The 17063-nt window shown below is 35.8% G+C and overlaps 2 protein-coding genes across 2 annotated transcripts; one reads left to right on the top strand and one right to left on the bottom strand.

Moving 5' to 3' along the window:
- The first annotated feature begins 977 nt into the window (after window positions 1-977).
- LOC110800897 (leucine-rich repeat receptor protein kinase HPCA1) lies at window positions 978-10805 on the top strand. Its single transcript, XM_022006223.2, has 19 exons — window positions 978-1593; window positions 2663-2783; window positions 2874-2945; window positions 3087-3161; window positions 3267-3338; window positions 3458-3619; window positions 3732-3806; window positions 4947-5018; window positions 5099-5170; window positions 5287-5355; window positions 6095-6169; window positions 7458-7529; window positions 7643-7777; window positions 8171-8643; window positions 8746-8895; window positions 8975-9111; window positions 9491-9710; window positions 9821-10059; window positions 10145-10805. Exons 1-19 carry the CDS (start codon window positions 1500-1502, stop codon window positions 10616-10618), a joined length of 2859 nt encoding a protein of 952 aa, XP_021861915.2. The 5' UTR covers window positions 978-1499; the 3' UTR covers window positions 10619-10805.
- A 2964-nt stretch (window positions 10806-13769) lies between these two features.
- Window positions 13770-14516, bottom strand: LOC130469688 (uncharacterized). Its single transcript, XM_056839115.1, has one exon. It carries the CDS (start codon window positions 14514-14516, stop codon window positions 13770-13772), a length of 747 nt encoding a protein of 248 aa, XP_056695093.1.
- Between the last annotated feature and the right edge of the window lie 2547 nt (window positions 14517-17063).

Below are 17063 nucleotides of genomic sequence, written 5' to 3' on the forward strand. Positions count from 1 at the left end.
AAAAAGTTGAAACAAAAACTAAACAGTTTTAATAAAACAGAAAACCAAAACTAAAATCAGTTTTCAATTATTTAAAAACTGAAAACTGAAAACATAAAATGACACCGAACAGGCCCTTAATTTTTTGGAAGAAAGACAGACGAGTATTGATGCGAAAGGCATGACAGGGGTAAGTAACAGTAACCCACGCTCCATGAGTCTACGACAACGATGTGAATCAATAAGCAGCCTTTCGTTGAACATTCAAACTCCTCTCGCTGAAGTAGTTGGGATACCTACCGCCATGACAAATTGGTATAATTGTTTTATCTCTTAATTAAATGCTTCTTTCTTTTTTTATTTATGATTTTGCATACCCTTTAATTTCATATAAGTATTACTCCATCTCACAGGAATCTTCTCTCCATTTATTGTATTATTGATTGATGTAAATGGTACGGAGTATTTTAATTATCCATGTGGGGAAACGAAATATTGAGACCATAATTAGTCAATTTCATGATAATGATTTAATTTTATTATCTTTGTCAATTTCATATTCCACGTTTAGGGTTGATTTCTTGTCATGGATTGATCATGGTTTCGTATATATAGCTGGGTATTGTTAAAACCTAGGTTTTTAACCCAATATTAAAACTCTATGTAATTTGTGTCGGAAAATGATAAATTTATACGGTGTACCCATGAACTAGCAGATAACAAGTACTCCGTACTACTATACACTTGACCATCGCGCAAAGGCACGACCTTAGTTTAGGCTAATCATAAGGTGATTAAATTGATAGTGGCTGATACTCATGACTCCAGATTGAATCTTGTATAAAAGAAAAGAAGCTAGGCATTGATAATAATAATGACGCGTGATTTTATCATGAATGCGCGTTTAAACGAATACGAAGTACCATTTTAAGTATGTTTTAATGTTTATAATTTTTTTTTTGGACAATCTAATGTGTATAGTTAGTCGTTAGAGATGTACTACGTATGCATTACATACTTTAATAATATTTTAGAAAATGATACTACTAAATAGGTGATTTATGACAAAATATTGCGCCATTATCTATAATACATTGTTAACTCTTTCTCTGAATGCTTAATATAACTTTACGGGGGTAGTTTGACATTTTCCAAAATAATAGTGGGAATTTAAAATCCAAGGGTGTCTTATTTTATTTTGATTAATAGGTCCAAATTAGATTAAGTTTCTAGACATTGATTGGAGGTGTTTAACCTCAACAATTTGACCAACATTTTAATTTAGTATTTTAATATGCAACTTGGGTGTAAGAGGGAGAATATGTCACCTTAGAAGAAGTCATTAACATCTTGATTGCATTGCTTTTGAGGGAGAGCAATTCTTGTAAATTTAGAGGGTGAATATTCTTAGGCTTTTTGTTAGAGAATTTAGGGATTGTTTAATTATTCATACAAATTCTTTTATTTTTTTTCAAGTGTTGAACTTATTTATTGTAAGTAATTCTGGTGAACTGTTAGAGATGAGAGTTTTGGGTTATGGAATGATGGGTTTAAGAGTTGGATTGTTTCTTGCATTGATTTGCATCCGAATAAGCGATATAGCAGCACAGGATGGTAAGTTTTTGTGATTTCTATCTTCATAATGTTGTAGTTTGTTTGTTATTGATCATGATCTTTGTATATTGTTGCTTCTTAATGCTTGTTTGAGTAAATTATCCTTCACCCAAGTTAGGTTCCATGGTCTTTTGCAATTTTATTTCATATAATCTTTGGCATAATTCTATTAAAGGCTGAACTGAATGCTGTGGACTATGTATTGCAAAATAGGAAATCAGTCAACTCTTTTGGCTAGGTTCGAGCTTCTAAGTATGGTCATGTTCGATGCTGTTAATAGACCGGTTTCTGCTTGGACATGAGATGCCAAATTTGGATAGATATAAACCCCAAAATATACGAGACAATTACGAAAGGAGAACAACAAGGTGGGGGGTGGGGGGGGGGGGGTGAGGGAGAGGGAGAGGGAGAGGATATGAAGGATTCCCGTTAATGTTGACTATATGTTAGTATTGATCTCACCTTATGCAATGTTTTTGAAGGTTATAGCGTAATACACAAGTAATAATTGGAAGAATACTTGAAAGGATTTGATGATACTATCTACAAGTTTACCAATAAAGACCACCTTTGTTTTTTGTGCTCCACAGTCAAACATGCTGCGTGAGTGTCGGATAAATGTGGGGGGCTTGTGTTAGTTCTTTAGGCTAAGCCTAAGTTTTGGAGGTTGTTCCAAGTAAATTTCTTGTGAGTAAGGAGTTAATAATCTCATTTCTGTTAGTTTCGTAGCTGCATACTTCAGTTGACCTACTGTTTAAAATAAGGGAACACAAATGAGAACTGAAATTTATATGGCATCCTGCAAAAGTAAACCAAAATATAATTCTTCTTTTTATATTTTGAAGATCTTGGAGCTAGTATCTCTTATTTGCAGATATTTCCGGTTTCTTATCCTATCATTTAGTAGACAGGAATGCGATTTCAGATCATTTGTCAGATGCGGATGCCCTATTTCTCAGATTATGTTTTTAATCAGAAGATGGTTACATGAACATCTGCTATGCCTTAATAGATTGATAAATTTAAGTGAATTGGTTTTGGTATGTGATTGTTTCGAATGTTTGTGTAGCTGCTGCTTTACAGGCCTTAACAGAAAGCTGGGGGAATTTACCGCCGAGCTGGAATACTGGAGATCCTTGTGGCAACAGTTGGGAAGGAATTACCTGTAGAAATTCTCGTATTGTTGGCATGTAAGTTGCACCCTGTACTTTCCAGATAGAGTCTCCAGACCACATTTTTCAACTGTGGATAACTAAAATTTGGCGATTTTTATGTTTCAGAACATTGGCAAATATGGATTTGATGGGTCAGTTGTCTGGAGATCTTGCAACTTTGTCAGAACTCCGGATTCTGTAGGTTTTCATATTCCACTTACCTGATATACATAATTATGCAAGTCGTATGCTTAAATGGCAGTGAAAGTTTTAATAGCAATGTTTTAGATAAATTATTTGTTGTGCTGACATTCTCATTCACCTGTCCAATTTCTTCAGGGATCTTTCCTATAACCAAAGGCTTACAGGTCCTCTTCCTCCAAGTATCGGGCAACTGACAAGGCTTACAAACTTGTGAGAATCTTCGACATTTCTCTTAGAATGTTAACATTCAAACCTTTGCACGTCTTCTTTTTCTTAACTACTAACTTTTAGTGTCCATTTTTTTTAATGTGCAAGAATCCTTGTTGGTTGTCGTTTTTCTGGGAGAATTCCTAACTCAGTGGGATCTCTAGAGCAGCTTGTTTACCTGTAAGAATCTGATTTTTAAAGATGTTTAGCTCTTTAGATTAAGCTTCATTTAGTCCTTTTTAAGTGTAATTTTTTGCGAAACCTTGAACAAGCTAACATTGAATCCTCATGCTTTGCAGATCTCTGAATGAAAACAGATTTACCGGTGAAGTGCCAGCTAGTATTGGTAACTTGAGAAATCTTTATTGGCTGGATCTTGCTGATAACCAGCTCACCGGAAGCATACCTGTTTCCAGTGGGGACACACCTGGACTTGATCTTCTAGTTAATACAAAGCACTTGTATGCCTCAATATTTTTCTGAATAAGAAGACTTTGATTATTGTGTTAATCTTTTTATCATTCATTTGTTGTTGAATATAATTTCTGACTAGTTTACTTTTTACCTTTCCAGTCACTTCGGAAAGAATAGACTCTCTGGGCCAATCCCACGTAGTCTTTTTAACTCCAGCATGACTCTAATACATGTGTAAGTGCTGTTATAAGTGCCTGCATTGCTTTGATATCAAAAGTGCTGTTATAACTCCAGCTTGAGTGATTGAATTGTTTATCTACTGGACGTTCACAATTTCTTCTTTGCTTTCAAATCAAAAGTTTGAGATAATTATCAAGCGAAGGATTATGCTGAAGGTATTTTAGGCTATTCAAATGTAAACCAAAACATTGATGGGCAATTTGTCTAAATCAATTAGGTTAGACTTAAGACTGCTATGACAGCAGTAAATTGGAATTACAGAATACAGATATTGTCAGTAATGTCAGTAGGCTTCAACTGCATCTCTACAAAATGTTTTTAGAAAGAAAAAAAAGTATTTATAGAATATTCAACTGATTTTACTCCGGATACTTACTAAATCAACTGTGATGTTTTATCCTTAGTGATGTTCATTAATGATCTTTTTAAAAAATAATGTATTCATGTGCCCCAATTGAAATATTCTCCGTGCATTTTTTTTCAGTATTGGTGTTTTCTGCAATATTGGTTGATTAGAGTCCAGCAACTCTAAAGTCCGGAGACTCTTGACTGTAAATTAGAAGGAGCTAACAGATAATAGCTTGAGTGCTTGAGGATAGGACTTAGGATATTTGTAATTTTTTCAATTTCTACCATGCTGCAGTGTACATAATAATTTATGCATGAAGCTATTTGACCAGAACCATAAAAGCGTGGAAATTTTTAATGGTATGAATGCATGATACTGTTAGGTTAGGGCTTACAGTAGGTTGCGCTCAAGCTAATCATGGGATAATGTCCCTGTTTAATCATAATTGCCCCTTCCAAATTAATGAAGATTGATGTTCTAGAACTATCACCTTCCTGGGGGGGGGGGGGGGGTAGCTTAGTCCACTAGAACTATCATGATGCTGGATTCAGTTCTGGTGAATCCTGGTAGACACAACTGGAGCTCTAGTAGCTTCTATGGTTGAATACATCGTTAAAATCTCCCAAGAAAACTGATAAAAGACAAGCTAAAATGTGATGCCTATATAATGATTTTTCTGTGAAGTTGCTTAGATGTTTTGGTAATTTTTTTGTTTTTGCTTTTATTATTTGTTCTTATTTTCAATGCGTATCATTCCACTAACACTAGCTATCTAACATTGTCAGGCTTTTTGACAACAATGAACTTACTGGAAGCATTCCTTCAACGTTAGGTCTTGTGAGGACTTTGGAAGCTGTGTAAGTATCAGATTAGGCAGGTTTCTTTTCTTCTTCTTTCTTTCTGATTCTTTATTTTGCTTATACATTTTCTGTATCAGTCGTTTTGATAGAAATTCATTGAGCGGGGATCTTCCAACCAATATCGGCAACCTGAGCAATGTCAATGAGCTGTAAGCAAAATTATGATAACTTTCTTGATCTTCAGTAATTTCTTTTACCCAACGTCATCCTAGATTCCTCTCAAAGATTTTTCCTCTTACAGATATTTTTGTTTTGTTTACTCCAGGGTCCTGTCCAACAATGCACTGACTGGTCCTATCCCTGATTTGTCTGGCATGGAAAGCCTAAGTTTATTGTGAGTACTAACGTAATAACTTATTTGGTCGATCTTTACACTTGTACTGGTCGAGAACTGATAGTGTTTACATTTCTGTACATGCTATTGCTTAAAGATATATATATTGCTTTCTCTTTTCTTGCCACAGTTTAGGGTTGGTTTTGCTCTTAAAATTTTCACTTAAGGTGCAACTTTCATACAGAGCCTGCTTTACATTATGGACTTCATTCCATTAAAGATATTGTAGTCAGTTATATCAAATATCACAAGGCTTGTGCCTTGATGCTGGTTCATCAGCTAGCATAATGTATAGTCTCCATAGTTTTGTCAAAATTGAGAGTAGGTTAATTTGTTTTAGTCTGGTGTCTAAAATATTTTCATAATCAGTCGCCCGTCACCATGTTTGATTGGGTGGTGTTCCTTTGAACGGGGAATGACCACATTGGCATTGAGTTTTACAGATTTCCTAATTTCTGTAGTGTGGTTCTATTTATTTTCTTATGGTTCCTCTTTTCGTTATTCAAGATTACTAGTAGATTAGTAGTTACTGTAGCTGTATTTTGTAAATTAATTTGCTAATGGCTATTTTCCGGAGATCCTCAAACCTACTTAAGTTCCTTGCAAGGAAACTGGAAATGGCCAGTGTACAATACTAGATGAACAAATGAGATGATGTATATTTCTTTAACATCTGTTAAATCACCCAAATCAGTTATATTTTAGCACTAATATTATCTTACCGTATTCTGGTTTGCAGGGACTTGAGTAATAACTCTTTTGAAGCAACAGAAGTTCCACGATGGATTGCTACCTTACAGTCGCTGACAACACTGTATGCCCTTTGCCTTCCTCTCTGCTTTAACTTGACATGTTAGGCTGACTCTAGGGGTTTATGGTTGAGAATAGAGACATTAAGATTTAGTCATTTCGAGTCTTCATTGAGGTTCCTGTCAATTAAGCACCAATGACCTGAATCAAGGATCATGCTATTTGATTAGGTTGTCAGTCTTGTCACATAAAAATCTCGTATAATTATGATCATCTGGTGGGTGAAAAGGTATTATGGTTTGTATTATTGGATCTGTTAGGATTTGACTATTACATATAAATTGACCATTTTGGTCATCATGTCATGTAATTGTTGAGAACATAGTCTTAACTTTGATAGAACAAAACAATACTCCCTATGTTCAAAATTGATAGTCAATTAATAGGTGGATTTTGAAATAGTAATGTGACATCTAAATCTGGTTTGAGGTAGTTTAAGAGAACACTTACTGGGCTCAACATCTCAAAAGTGTTAAGCAGCTTTTACATTAGTTAACTCCGTGAGGCATTTTTCAGAAAGGCCTCAAGGCAATTTTTTGAGAGGGGAAATGTTGTTTTTGGCTCCTCTGAAGTACCATATTGTTATTTTAGAGGTGGCTATTAAGTGCAGCCCCTGATTTTAGAGTTCTGGGTTAAATTTACTTATCTACCAGGATAACCTATTGGCTTGCTTGACTTAATTTGACTTGGCCTATTGAAGTTGTCAAGCTGGCCAGGGTTGAGAGTCTCGAGAACCATGTGTTTGTTGATTGACTTGACAGAGACCTAATTTTTCTTGCAAATCCGTATAGTCCTGGAATTTTCATTCCTTTTTTCAATGTTCTACTGAATCGGGGTTGGTCTAGGCATAAGTCATTAGCAAAACTCCTTGTTTAAACTGGCTGCATCCTTTAGTACATTGGTTTGGGAGTTGGATATGTTTTTTGTCGTGGATCCCTTTATGTTTTCCTTTTCCTCCTCTTTTGCAAGTGTACGTCAAAATTTTCAATGGGGGAGAAAAGCAAAGGGAAGGCAGTTGCAAAGGAAGAATAAGAGTTAAAACTCACATCCTAGCTCAAACTACTCGATTTAGTCCATTGAGGTTGAATGGTGGGCCAAATTGAGTTGTGGCTTGCTCAGCCTAGACCCGAAATATTACATTATGATCATTATATATGGAAATCTTGGCGCTATAAGCATAGAAATTTAGTCTTATTTGTGGTCTACCTCACTCTCCTTATCTCTTGCATGGGGACGCGTGTTCTGGTGCATTCTGTTTGTGAAGACGATCTACTGACACATTTTCTTTGCAGAATGATGGAAGAAACAAGTCTCGAAGGATCGATTCCAGACGAATTTTTCAATATCCCTCAGTTGCAGATTGTGTGAGTGTCGATCTTTATCTTGTGAAATAACTCAGTGTTATTGTCTGGTAAAAATGATTTTTGCATAACTGTTCACTTATTTCGTTAATGACATACTTTTAATTGTTTTACAGGAGATTGAGGAACAACCAAATTAATGGCACTTTTGGAATCGGCAGCAGCTACAGCAGTCAATTGCAGCTGATCGATCTACAAAACAATTCCATTGGTGCAGTCACAGTAGCACCTGGATACAATTTCACATTGATGTAAGTTTTCTCAGACCGTTTGGTTACAAGGGAAATAGTTTGAACTAAAAATTATTATCAATGAACACAAGCTTCAAACATCATTTTCTTTGTTTGAATCCTACCGAAGTTGGAGATTAATTTAAAAAAAGAAAGAAAGGGATATGGAAGAAAATATGAAATTTCTTCTTCAAAAAAAGAAATGTTTTTTTCTTACCTTTGAGAAAACTATATTTTACATAAGAAAAATTATGTTTAGCCAGTTTTCCTGGAAATGATTCCTGTTAGCAAGCACACCATATGACACTGATCCTTCTCTGCACATGGCTAGATTTAAGATTTTCACTTTATTATTATTACTCCGTATGTGAATTCAGTTCTTAGTGTATTAATGGTATGTCCAATCTTTTGCAGGCTAGCTGATAATCCATTTTGTCAAGATAATCGGGTGTCACTCTCTTACTGCAACATTCAGCAGAATCCTGGTTCCTCGTATACTACATTGCAATCTTGTCCTGATCGCCGTTGTCCTTCTGAGCAAATTTCCAGCCCTATCTGCAATTGTGCATATCCGTTCACTGGAACCTTTATATTCAGAGCTCCATCTTCCTTCGGGAACTCAAATTATTTCAGGGCTCTTCAGGTGGATATATTGCGAAGACTTCAAATTTTCAGGCTGCCTGTAGAGTCTGTTGCAATTAGGGATGTAGATGTCGATGAATTCGGGTACCTAAATATGCATCTGGCAGTATTTCCAGCTGGGATTGATTATTTCAATAGAACGGGAGTTATTTCATTAGCGTTTGTGTTCAGCAACCAGACCTACAAGCCACCTGAAGAGTACGGTCCCTATGTATTTAGAGCTGACATCTACACACATTTTGAAGGTTAAGATACAAGAGGCTACTATTAAAATACAATTCTTCTCTCTCCATCTTGGTTTTACCCATTCATAACCTTTCTCACTTAGCGGCTTCCTATATCTACAGGTAGGTCACGAGACAACAGTCGTACAGGTATAATTGTTGGTGCCGCCATAGGAGCTTCGATTTTATTGTTGCTGTTAATATGTGCGGGAGGCTATGCGTATTTTCAAAAGAAGAGAGCAAAGAAAGCGAAGCAGCAAGCCAATCCATTTGGTAGTTAGCAGCTTTGTTTATCTATATAATTAACAAATAAAAAAATATGAACCTTGCTGATTAATGTTCTACATTGCAGTATCCTGGGACCCACAAGGAACTGGTGGTGATGTTCCTCAGTTAAAAGGAGCCAGGTTTTTCACACTGGAAGAGCTGCAGAAATGTACACACAACTTCTCCGAAGCTAACAACATTGGTTCTGGTGGTTACGGAAAGGTGAACCTTTATTTATATTCGCATTAAGTAAACCAATAATTTGGTTTCCTCAAAATTTCATCTGTCTAGTTGATAATGTCATGAATTATTGTTATCATTCTTAATCTTCACCCGGTATTTCGTTTTATACTAGTTGAAGGTTGATAGAATTTCAATGCCCCATTTTGTCTAGATTTTTAATTTTTTTTAATCATCGTAAGAACCTCAATAGCTGTCTGACAACTCTATTGTATTTTGGCTTAGCATTTCGTATTTGGAAAGGAAAATAAATGCATTGCTTGATGCTTAAAAAGACAAGAAAGTTGAGACCAAATCAGTTTCTCCCACTCTCTTAACAAATCACATCTTGTAATTGACCAATAATTGTAAAATTTTGCAGGTTTACAAAGGAATTCTTCCTGATGGCCAAATGATTGCTATTAAAAGATCTCAGCATGGATCGATGCAGGGCAGTCGAGAGTTTAAAAACGAGGTTGAGCTTTTATCAAGGGTTCATCATAAGAATCTTGTGAAACTTGTAGGATTCTGTTTTGACAAAGGAGAACAGACACTGGTCTATGAATTCATTCCAAATGGTACACTAATGGAAAGTCTTTCAGGTAGTCTTTTTAGCTTCACGCATGGTACCATGAAAATTACTGTTATGCCACTGTTTCAATTTTCATGTAGAACATACATTAACATACTCCCTTTGCAATTGTATGTCCAGGAAAGTCTGGGATTCGAATGGACTGGATAAGAAGGCTGATGGTAACCCTTGGGTCTGCTCGGGGTTTGCAATATCTACACGAGCTTGCTGATCCACCAATTATACACAGGGATATCAAGTCAAACAATATACTCCTTGATGAACGTCTGACTGCAAAAGTTGCGGACTTTGGTCTCTCCAAGTTATTTGGTGATACTGATCAGAAGGGTTATGTTACAACCCAAGTCAAAGGAACAATGGTCCGTTTTGGACTTGTTTTATTATCTGAAGATTCCTTCGATTTTTTCAATAATTGAGATTGATTTATCTTGTTTGTTGTTGCAGGGATATTTGGATCCTGAATATTTCATGACTAATCAGCTGACAGAGAAAAGTGATGTGTTTAGCTTTGGGGTAGTTATGTTGGAAATGGTGACAGCAAGACAACCAATACAAGATGGCAAGTACATAGTGAAAGAGATAAAAGAAGCAATGGATAGAACAAAAGATTTATACAACCTTGAAAGAGTAATGGATACAATGCTTGTTACAAATACAAGTATGCTAGTTGGTTTTGAAAAGTTTGTGGATTTGGCATTGAAGTGTGTGCAAGACGAAGGAATGTATAGGCCAACCATGGGAGAGGTGGTAAAAGAAATAGAGCACATTGTGAAGCTAGCAGGTATGAACCCCAATGCTGATTCTGCAGCGCCTTCACAAACTTACGATGGAGTAAGTGGAGGGAACTTTAGTCACCCTTATTCTGATAATTCACTTTTCAGTTATAGTGGAACCATTCCACTTACAAGGCCTGAATGACAAGACTGCAAATTCTTTTGAAAGACTTGTATACAATGTAAATGTGTTCACTGTTCAAAATTAATCAATACCCAATTTTTTGTAACGTTTTTATACGTAGTTTTTCTAGGTTCAATTGGTTGTGTAAGCAATTGGTTTTTTCGACTAATTTTATATTTTGCTGGTGAATTCTTTTATAAGGTGAAAATGACTGCGTGTCTGCAACAAAGTAGTCCTTTGTTGAATGATTCAAACCCTCATCTACCCTACTTTTTACTTTGGCTTATTTCAGATTTTATTGCTCTCTATGTCAAAAACGGCTGGGCACCAAGATAGGTAAGACTCACAACCCACCAATGCCTGAGCACAATTGCACTCCCTAGGTCTCGAGCTCGGCCTGACTAGCCGGTGGGCGTGTCCACCGAGACCTCCCTTCCACTTTCCCAAACAAGAAGGATACCATACCCAAATATTAACCCACTATTCAGCTTTTACTCGTTTCTTGCTGAAGTTTCTTGCACACGACATTATAAGAAGTATTGTATTTGTATTTTTGTGGGATCAGACTCAATTGGTTGTGTGAGGGATCATTCTACTATCTATCTATTACTATATACTAAAAGAGACACCAGGAATGACACGTGTTATCTCCTGGTGAATTCTTAGTATTTTCCTTTTTTAAATTACTTTTTAACTATTATAAATAAATGGCGAATTTGCCAAAAACAACCTTTTATAACCATAATTTTGCAAAAAATAACCTTTTATAATTTTTTTTGCAAAAACAGACTTAAAAGTAATTTTTTTTTGCAAAACACAACCTTTTGGCATTTTCAGGCATTGATTTTTTTTCCGGCTCGACTCTCACGTTTTTACTAATTGCACTCACTTCTTACTTAAAACCATTTGGAGCAAATAAAACCCCTAAATTAGAACCTCCACTTTCCCTCCCTTTTCTCTGTTCGTCAATTTAGGATTTAAAATTTGGGGATTTTCGTCAATTTGGGGATTTTGTCAATTTGGGGTTTAGAATTTGGGGATTATTCGATTTAGGGTTTGTGTTTTTGTCAATTTAGGGTTTGTGCAATTCGTCAATTTAGGATTTCAAATTTGGGGATTTTCATCAATTAGGGTTTTTAATTTGGGGATTTTGTTAATTCACGGTATAACCTTTGGGGATTATTCGATTAAGGGTTTGTGTTTTTGTCAATTTACGGTTTGTGCAATTCGATTACTGGGGTTTCCAATTTGGGGGATTACCCAAGTTCTTCATGGATCCATGGTATCATCGAACTCCTTCAGATACTGACGAGGAGTATTGGGCTAGGCTGAGGCTGCATTTGCCTGCCATGGAGCCATTCTCTGATTGTCATGCTTTTATGATGAATTGAAAGAAAAAGCTTGAGGATGATCATAGAGATTGGAAGGAATTTATGATGAAAAAATCCTCTAAACAGAAAAAACGCGAGGCCTCCAACCTGAATTGGAAGAGCCAAAATGATTCCGAAGATGATGAGGACGATGATGGGGATTGTGTGCCTAAAACGCCTGCCGATAAAGCTTCTGAAGAGGTTGCACCTGAGTCCTCCACACTTGAGCCGAGCTCAAGAAAGGCTCTTGAATTCATTTCTGATTCTGATGAAACCCAGGCACCAGTTAAGTATGATTCCGATGAAACACAAGAATTCTAAGTTCGAGCACCAATGAGTACCTCTAACTAATATCTTGATGTTTTTTTTAATGGTATTGATGATTAGTTGACTTGTGTACTGTTAATGTAATTGTTTGGAAATTGTTGAACTGGTTACTTCGTATCTGTTTGTGTAATTGTTTTGGAAATTGTTGAATGGGTTATCTGTTTGTGTTCTTGTTGGACTTTTTATCTGTTTATGTCTTTGTGTTGAACTGGATATCTTATGAACTGGTTATCTGTTGAAACTGGTTATGGTTATCTGTTGAACTGGTTATCTGTTGAACTGGTTATCATGTTGAATAAGTCCCTGGCCCTAAGTTGAATAAGTCCTCAATGATGAAAATGGAGTTCAATAGAGATTGTATGCTCGACGACCTAACATATTGATCCTTGCCAATTAATTAGATTTTTAACATTGCTGATGTGGTATTTGAGTAAAATAAATTGATTTGAAAGAAAAGTCAACATGATAAAAATGAATTTGATACTGAGAGGTGAGTCCTCTATGATGTATGAGCCGTCTTTGATTAGTTGACTTCATCTTTTATTCAATTTATTGTAACCTTATGCAACCAGCTTGTAGAAATTCTAATAGACGAGTTGTATTGATATGTTGTGATTGTTAGCATCGTATTCATCAATGATGATTAATAACTCCCTGAGAGGCAATTGACATGAGCACTTTAAACTCTTAATAACTTTCACTACAAACTCTTAATTCATGTACGTTCTGATTACATCATTAATCCTGCTAACACATAATCAAAAAGTTATACATGTGCTAGGCTATTTCTACTGAATTACAACATTAATACTTACAAAATGAGCATCTATAACATGCAGATATGTTCCTGTTTTGTTGCTTCAAAAGTGTAGCTCCAAAATGTGTTATGTGCTTCAAAAGTTTTTCGTTGATCACCAACTCTGCACTTCCATTGCTTGCAAATAATCCAATGTTTCTTGAACTAACTCAGGGGATGGGAATAATACGGTGGGTAGTATGCCTTGCCGAGCTAAACTCTCCTTGGCAATATGTGCAAGCTGATAATCATTGCTACCCTTAGCCTTCATGATTTGAATCAGGACTAATTGAAGGCTCAAAAATATCCTATTCCCCTTAATTGGACAAAACAAATTAAATGCATCTTTTACACTTCCTAGCAACTGTTGATGCGTTGTAGGGGCTGTCTGGTCTTTTAAAGATTGAATTGCTCTAAAAAAGCCCAAGTCTAATGCATTAGGATCAGGGCTGTTTGGTGGTTGGAAAACTAACCTTAAGTCTTTGTTTGATTCTTTGATTGCTTCTAACCAGTCTGCATCATCTGTTTGAATGTGTGGTGTCGCGTTATCTTGTTGAATGAAAATAGGCCCTTCATGATCAGTTGGCCACTTCTCTTGAATGGCTGGTATAAGTTGTCTGATTAACATCCTTCTATATGCATTCTTGGTGACTGAATTAATTTCTTTTAACTCCGGGGTTCATGCCGGTCTGTTCTTGCTTCTTCTCTTTGCTGGTACCCATTTAACAAATGGGAAAATTCCTAATTTCCCATCAAAAGTGCATTCCCCAGCATCATTAAAGCGAGGCCTTGCAACTGCAGCAAGGAACATGACCTTTGCAAAGAATCTTTTACTTTTGCAGTGTCGACATGGTCTCTTTTCACCTGCAAGTAAGTAGTATCTCTGCTTTCCTTTTGTCATGTAAAACCACTTTTCATCTATATGAATAGTGTTGTACATGTCTTCAAAGCATGGGCTTTCATCAATGCTATTAGCGTCAATTGCTTGCAAGCACCAATGCAATCTCGTTATTTTGTTGTGATCTGTCAGTGATGGTTTGATTGAATTGTTGTGTGGTTTGATAATTTTTTCCTTTATCAACCGTTGAACAGCGCAAATAGAGCATTGCAAGACAAATGCTACGGCTCTGATGTTTTGCTTTTTGTGGCATGGGGTTCTTTTTAGCTTTTCAAGATCAGGGATCAACTTTTGCCTTCCACACTTATCTCTGTTGGACTTCACATTCAAGCTCTTTCCCTGTTTCTTACTCTCCTTGGCCACTTTCCAGACCCTTTGAATGGTATTTCTGGTGCAGCAATACTTGATGGCTAACTCTTTGACGGCTCCTGTACGCGTGTTACCATTTGGCTTCTGTTGGGTAAGTAAGTACTCTGAAATCTGTCTTTTCTCTTCTTCACTCAGATTTTGTTTCGTAAATGGACACATTATGCATGCCCAACTAAAAGCAACCAAAACAGAAGATTGAAGAGGCAACTTATGCTTCTCTTTTCTGTTTTGATAGAGGCTAAGTTGTTGGTGAGCTAATCGGTCCAAAACCTCTGTGATGAAACTGTTCCGAGAGGTTTAATTTACACTAATTCTACCCGTCCCCCCGTCCCCCCCCCCCCATCCCGTTTATGTGTTCTTCCTTTTCTCTCTCTTGTGTTTATGTTTTGGTTTTCTTTTTTCCAGGTGAGAGTAAGCTAATGAGGGAAGCATTCAATTGAGGGATGCATTCACTTGAAGGCTTTTATATCAGAATTTTAAGATTGTATATTTTCAGAATTTTAGCAAGTTTTGAATTTTGGTGAAAATTTTGGATGGAGTTTTTTGGATTTGCTGTAATTTATGGAGGGAAACAAAATGTTTTGCTGAATTTTGTGGTTTGTAGTGGACCAGCTGTACTTTTAATTAGAAATAATAGCAGTTGTACTTATATTTTGGACTGATGTGATAATTTGGAGGGAAACAAAAATGAAACGGGGCGCCACATTATGAGTTTCATTTTGGCAGGAAACAATCCCCCCCCCCCCCACTACAAGGAAGCGGTTGATTACCAACTGAATTTACCAACGGCCAAAAAAATGCTCAGTAAAACAAAATTTACCAACCGCTGAAAAAACAGTCGTTAATTTACCAACTGAATTTTTAGCGGTCGCTATTTTATAATTTTACCGTCCGCTTGTACAACAGTCGTTAATTTAGTGATCGCTTTTCCCTGTGTTCCGACTACGCAGCAGTCGCTAAATATCCGACTACTTTCAAAAGACATTTAAAATTTTAGTAACCGCTTATTTATTATCTCCCACCAAATTTGCGGTCGGTATTTGTTTTTTTTTTTAAAAAAAAAAAATGAGCGGTCAAACAAATTAATGCCATACCAACCAGTACAACAAATCAATTCCTACCAGTCGTTAACATTCCCAAAAATTAAGGATTACGAGTTACTATGAATTTTTTTCTTCCCCTCTGTTGTCAAAATATGATACTGGCATGCTGACCTTTTTTGTTCTGTATATTGCGTGTGTAGCTCCGCCTCTGTAATTTTGATATAATGCTGACCTTTTTTGGTATAATGCTTCAATTTTTCAAACACTAATTTTGTTGTTTATATCAAATGTAGTTTATTCATCGTAAATCTCCGCCTCTGTAAACTCTTCGATCTTTTAAGGGTAAGTATTCTTTTTTCTCTTCTAATTTTGTTGTTTATATCAAAACGTAGTGCATATTTGCTTATGATTGAACAAACTGAAAAAATTGAGGTTTCTGGAAATTTGTAATGTGTTGAGTTCTTGCATAATATCATTGAAAGATCATCTTGTTTGTGTTTTTGTAGCTTTAAGGTATCTGTTACGAGTTACGACTATGTTTAATTGGCCTATAATATTTTATTGAATAAACTTCATCTCACTGATGGGTTTCATTGAAACTTTTAATTCTACCCAAGTCGACTTTTACCTAAAACTAATTATTAATGATATTTGTTCTAAGTTCATAACTACTTCTGTTACATTAAAAAAATAAAAATCACTAGAGACTCCTTCCAAAAAAATGAGCTTGACTGAAAAAATATATACTTTTATATGCAAATTAGGTATTGACTTCTATGAAGATAGATAGTGACTGGTTAACAAATGAGGTAGGTAAGGAACTAAGGATGCTTTATGTTTGGGTTGTTGTGGTTTTTAAAAGAATCGAAATCAAATGACAAATTTGACCTATAACGACCAAATAAGCCTTAGATGTGAGTAAATAAATTTGAATGTGACTTAGCAAGTTAAAACAAAGCTTATGAAACATATTCAAAGTTTAAATCTGCCCCTAGGTGATTTAGTTGAAAAATGGGAGCGAAAATGCCTTATTTCGTCGATATATGACCTATATCGACCAAATATGACTTAAATGTGCTTAAATTGATTAGAATCAGTTTTAGAAACCTTGAATATGCCACACAAAACATGTAAATGGTTTGAAATGACAAGTTTGGTTCCTTAGCTCAAAGTTGGGCAAGAAAATGACATTTTAGGCAAAATATGACCTATAACGACCAAATAGGCCTTAGATGTGAGTAACTACATTTGAATGTGTCTTAGCAAGTTCAAACTAAGCTTATGAAACATATTTTAAGTTTAAAATCAGCCCTTAGTTCTTTTAGTTGAAAAATGGGAGCGAAAATGCCTTATTTGGTCGATATATGACCTATATCGACCAAATATGACTTAAATGTGCTTAAATTGATTAGAATCAGTTTTAGAAACCTTGAATATGCCACACAAAACATGTAAATGGTTTGAATTGACAAGTTTGGTTCCTTAGCTCAAAGTTGGGCGAGAAAATGACATTTTAGGCAAAATATGACCTATAACGACCAAATAGGCCTTAGATGTGAGTAACTACATTTGAATGTGACTTAGCAAGTTTAAACAAAGCTTATGAAACACGTTTTAAGTTTAAAATCTGCCCCTAGGCGATTTAGTTGAAAAATGGGAGTGA

Source organism: Spinacia oleracea, chromosome 3 (genome assembly GCF_020520425.1).
Source record: "Spinacia oleracea cultivar Varoflay chromosome 3, BTI_SOV_V1, whole genome shotgun sequence".
Taxonomy (NCBI): domain Eukaryota; kingdom Viridiplantae; phylum Streptophyta; class Magnoliopsida; order Caryophyllales; family Amaranthaceae; genus Spinacia; species Spinacia oleracea.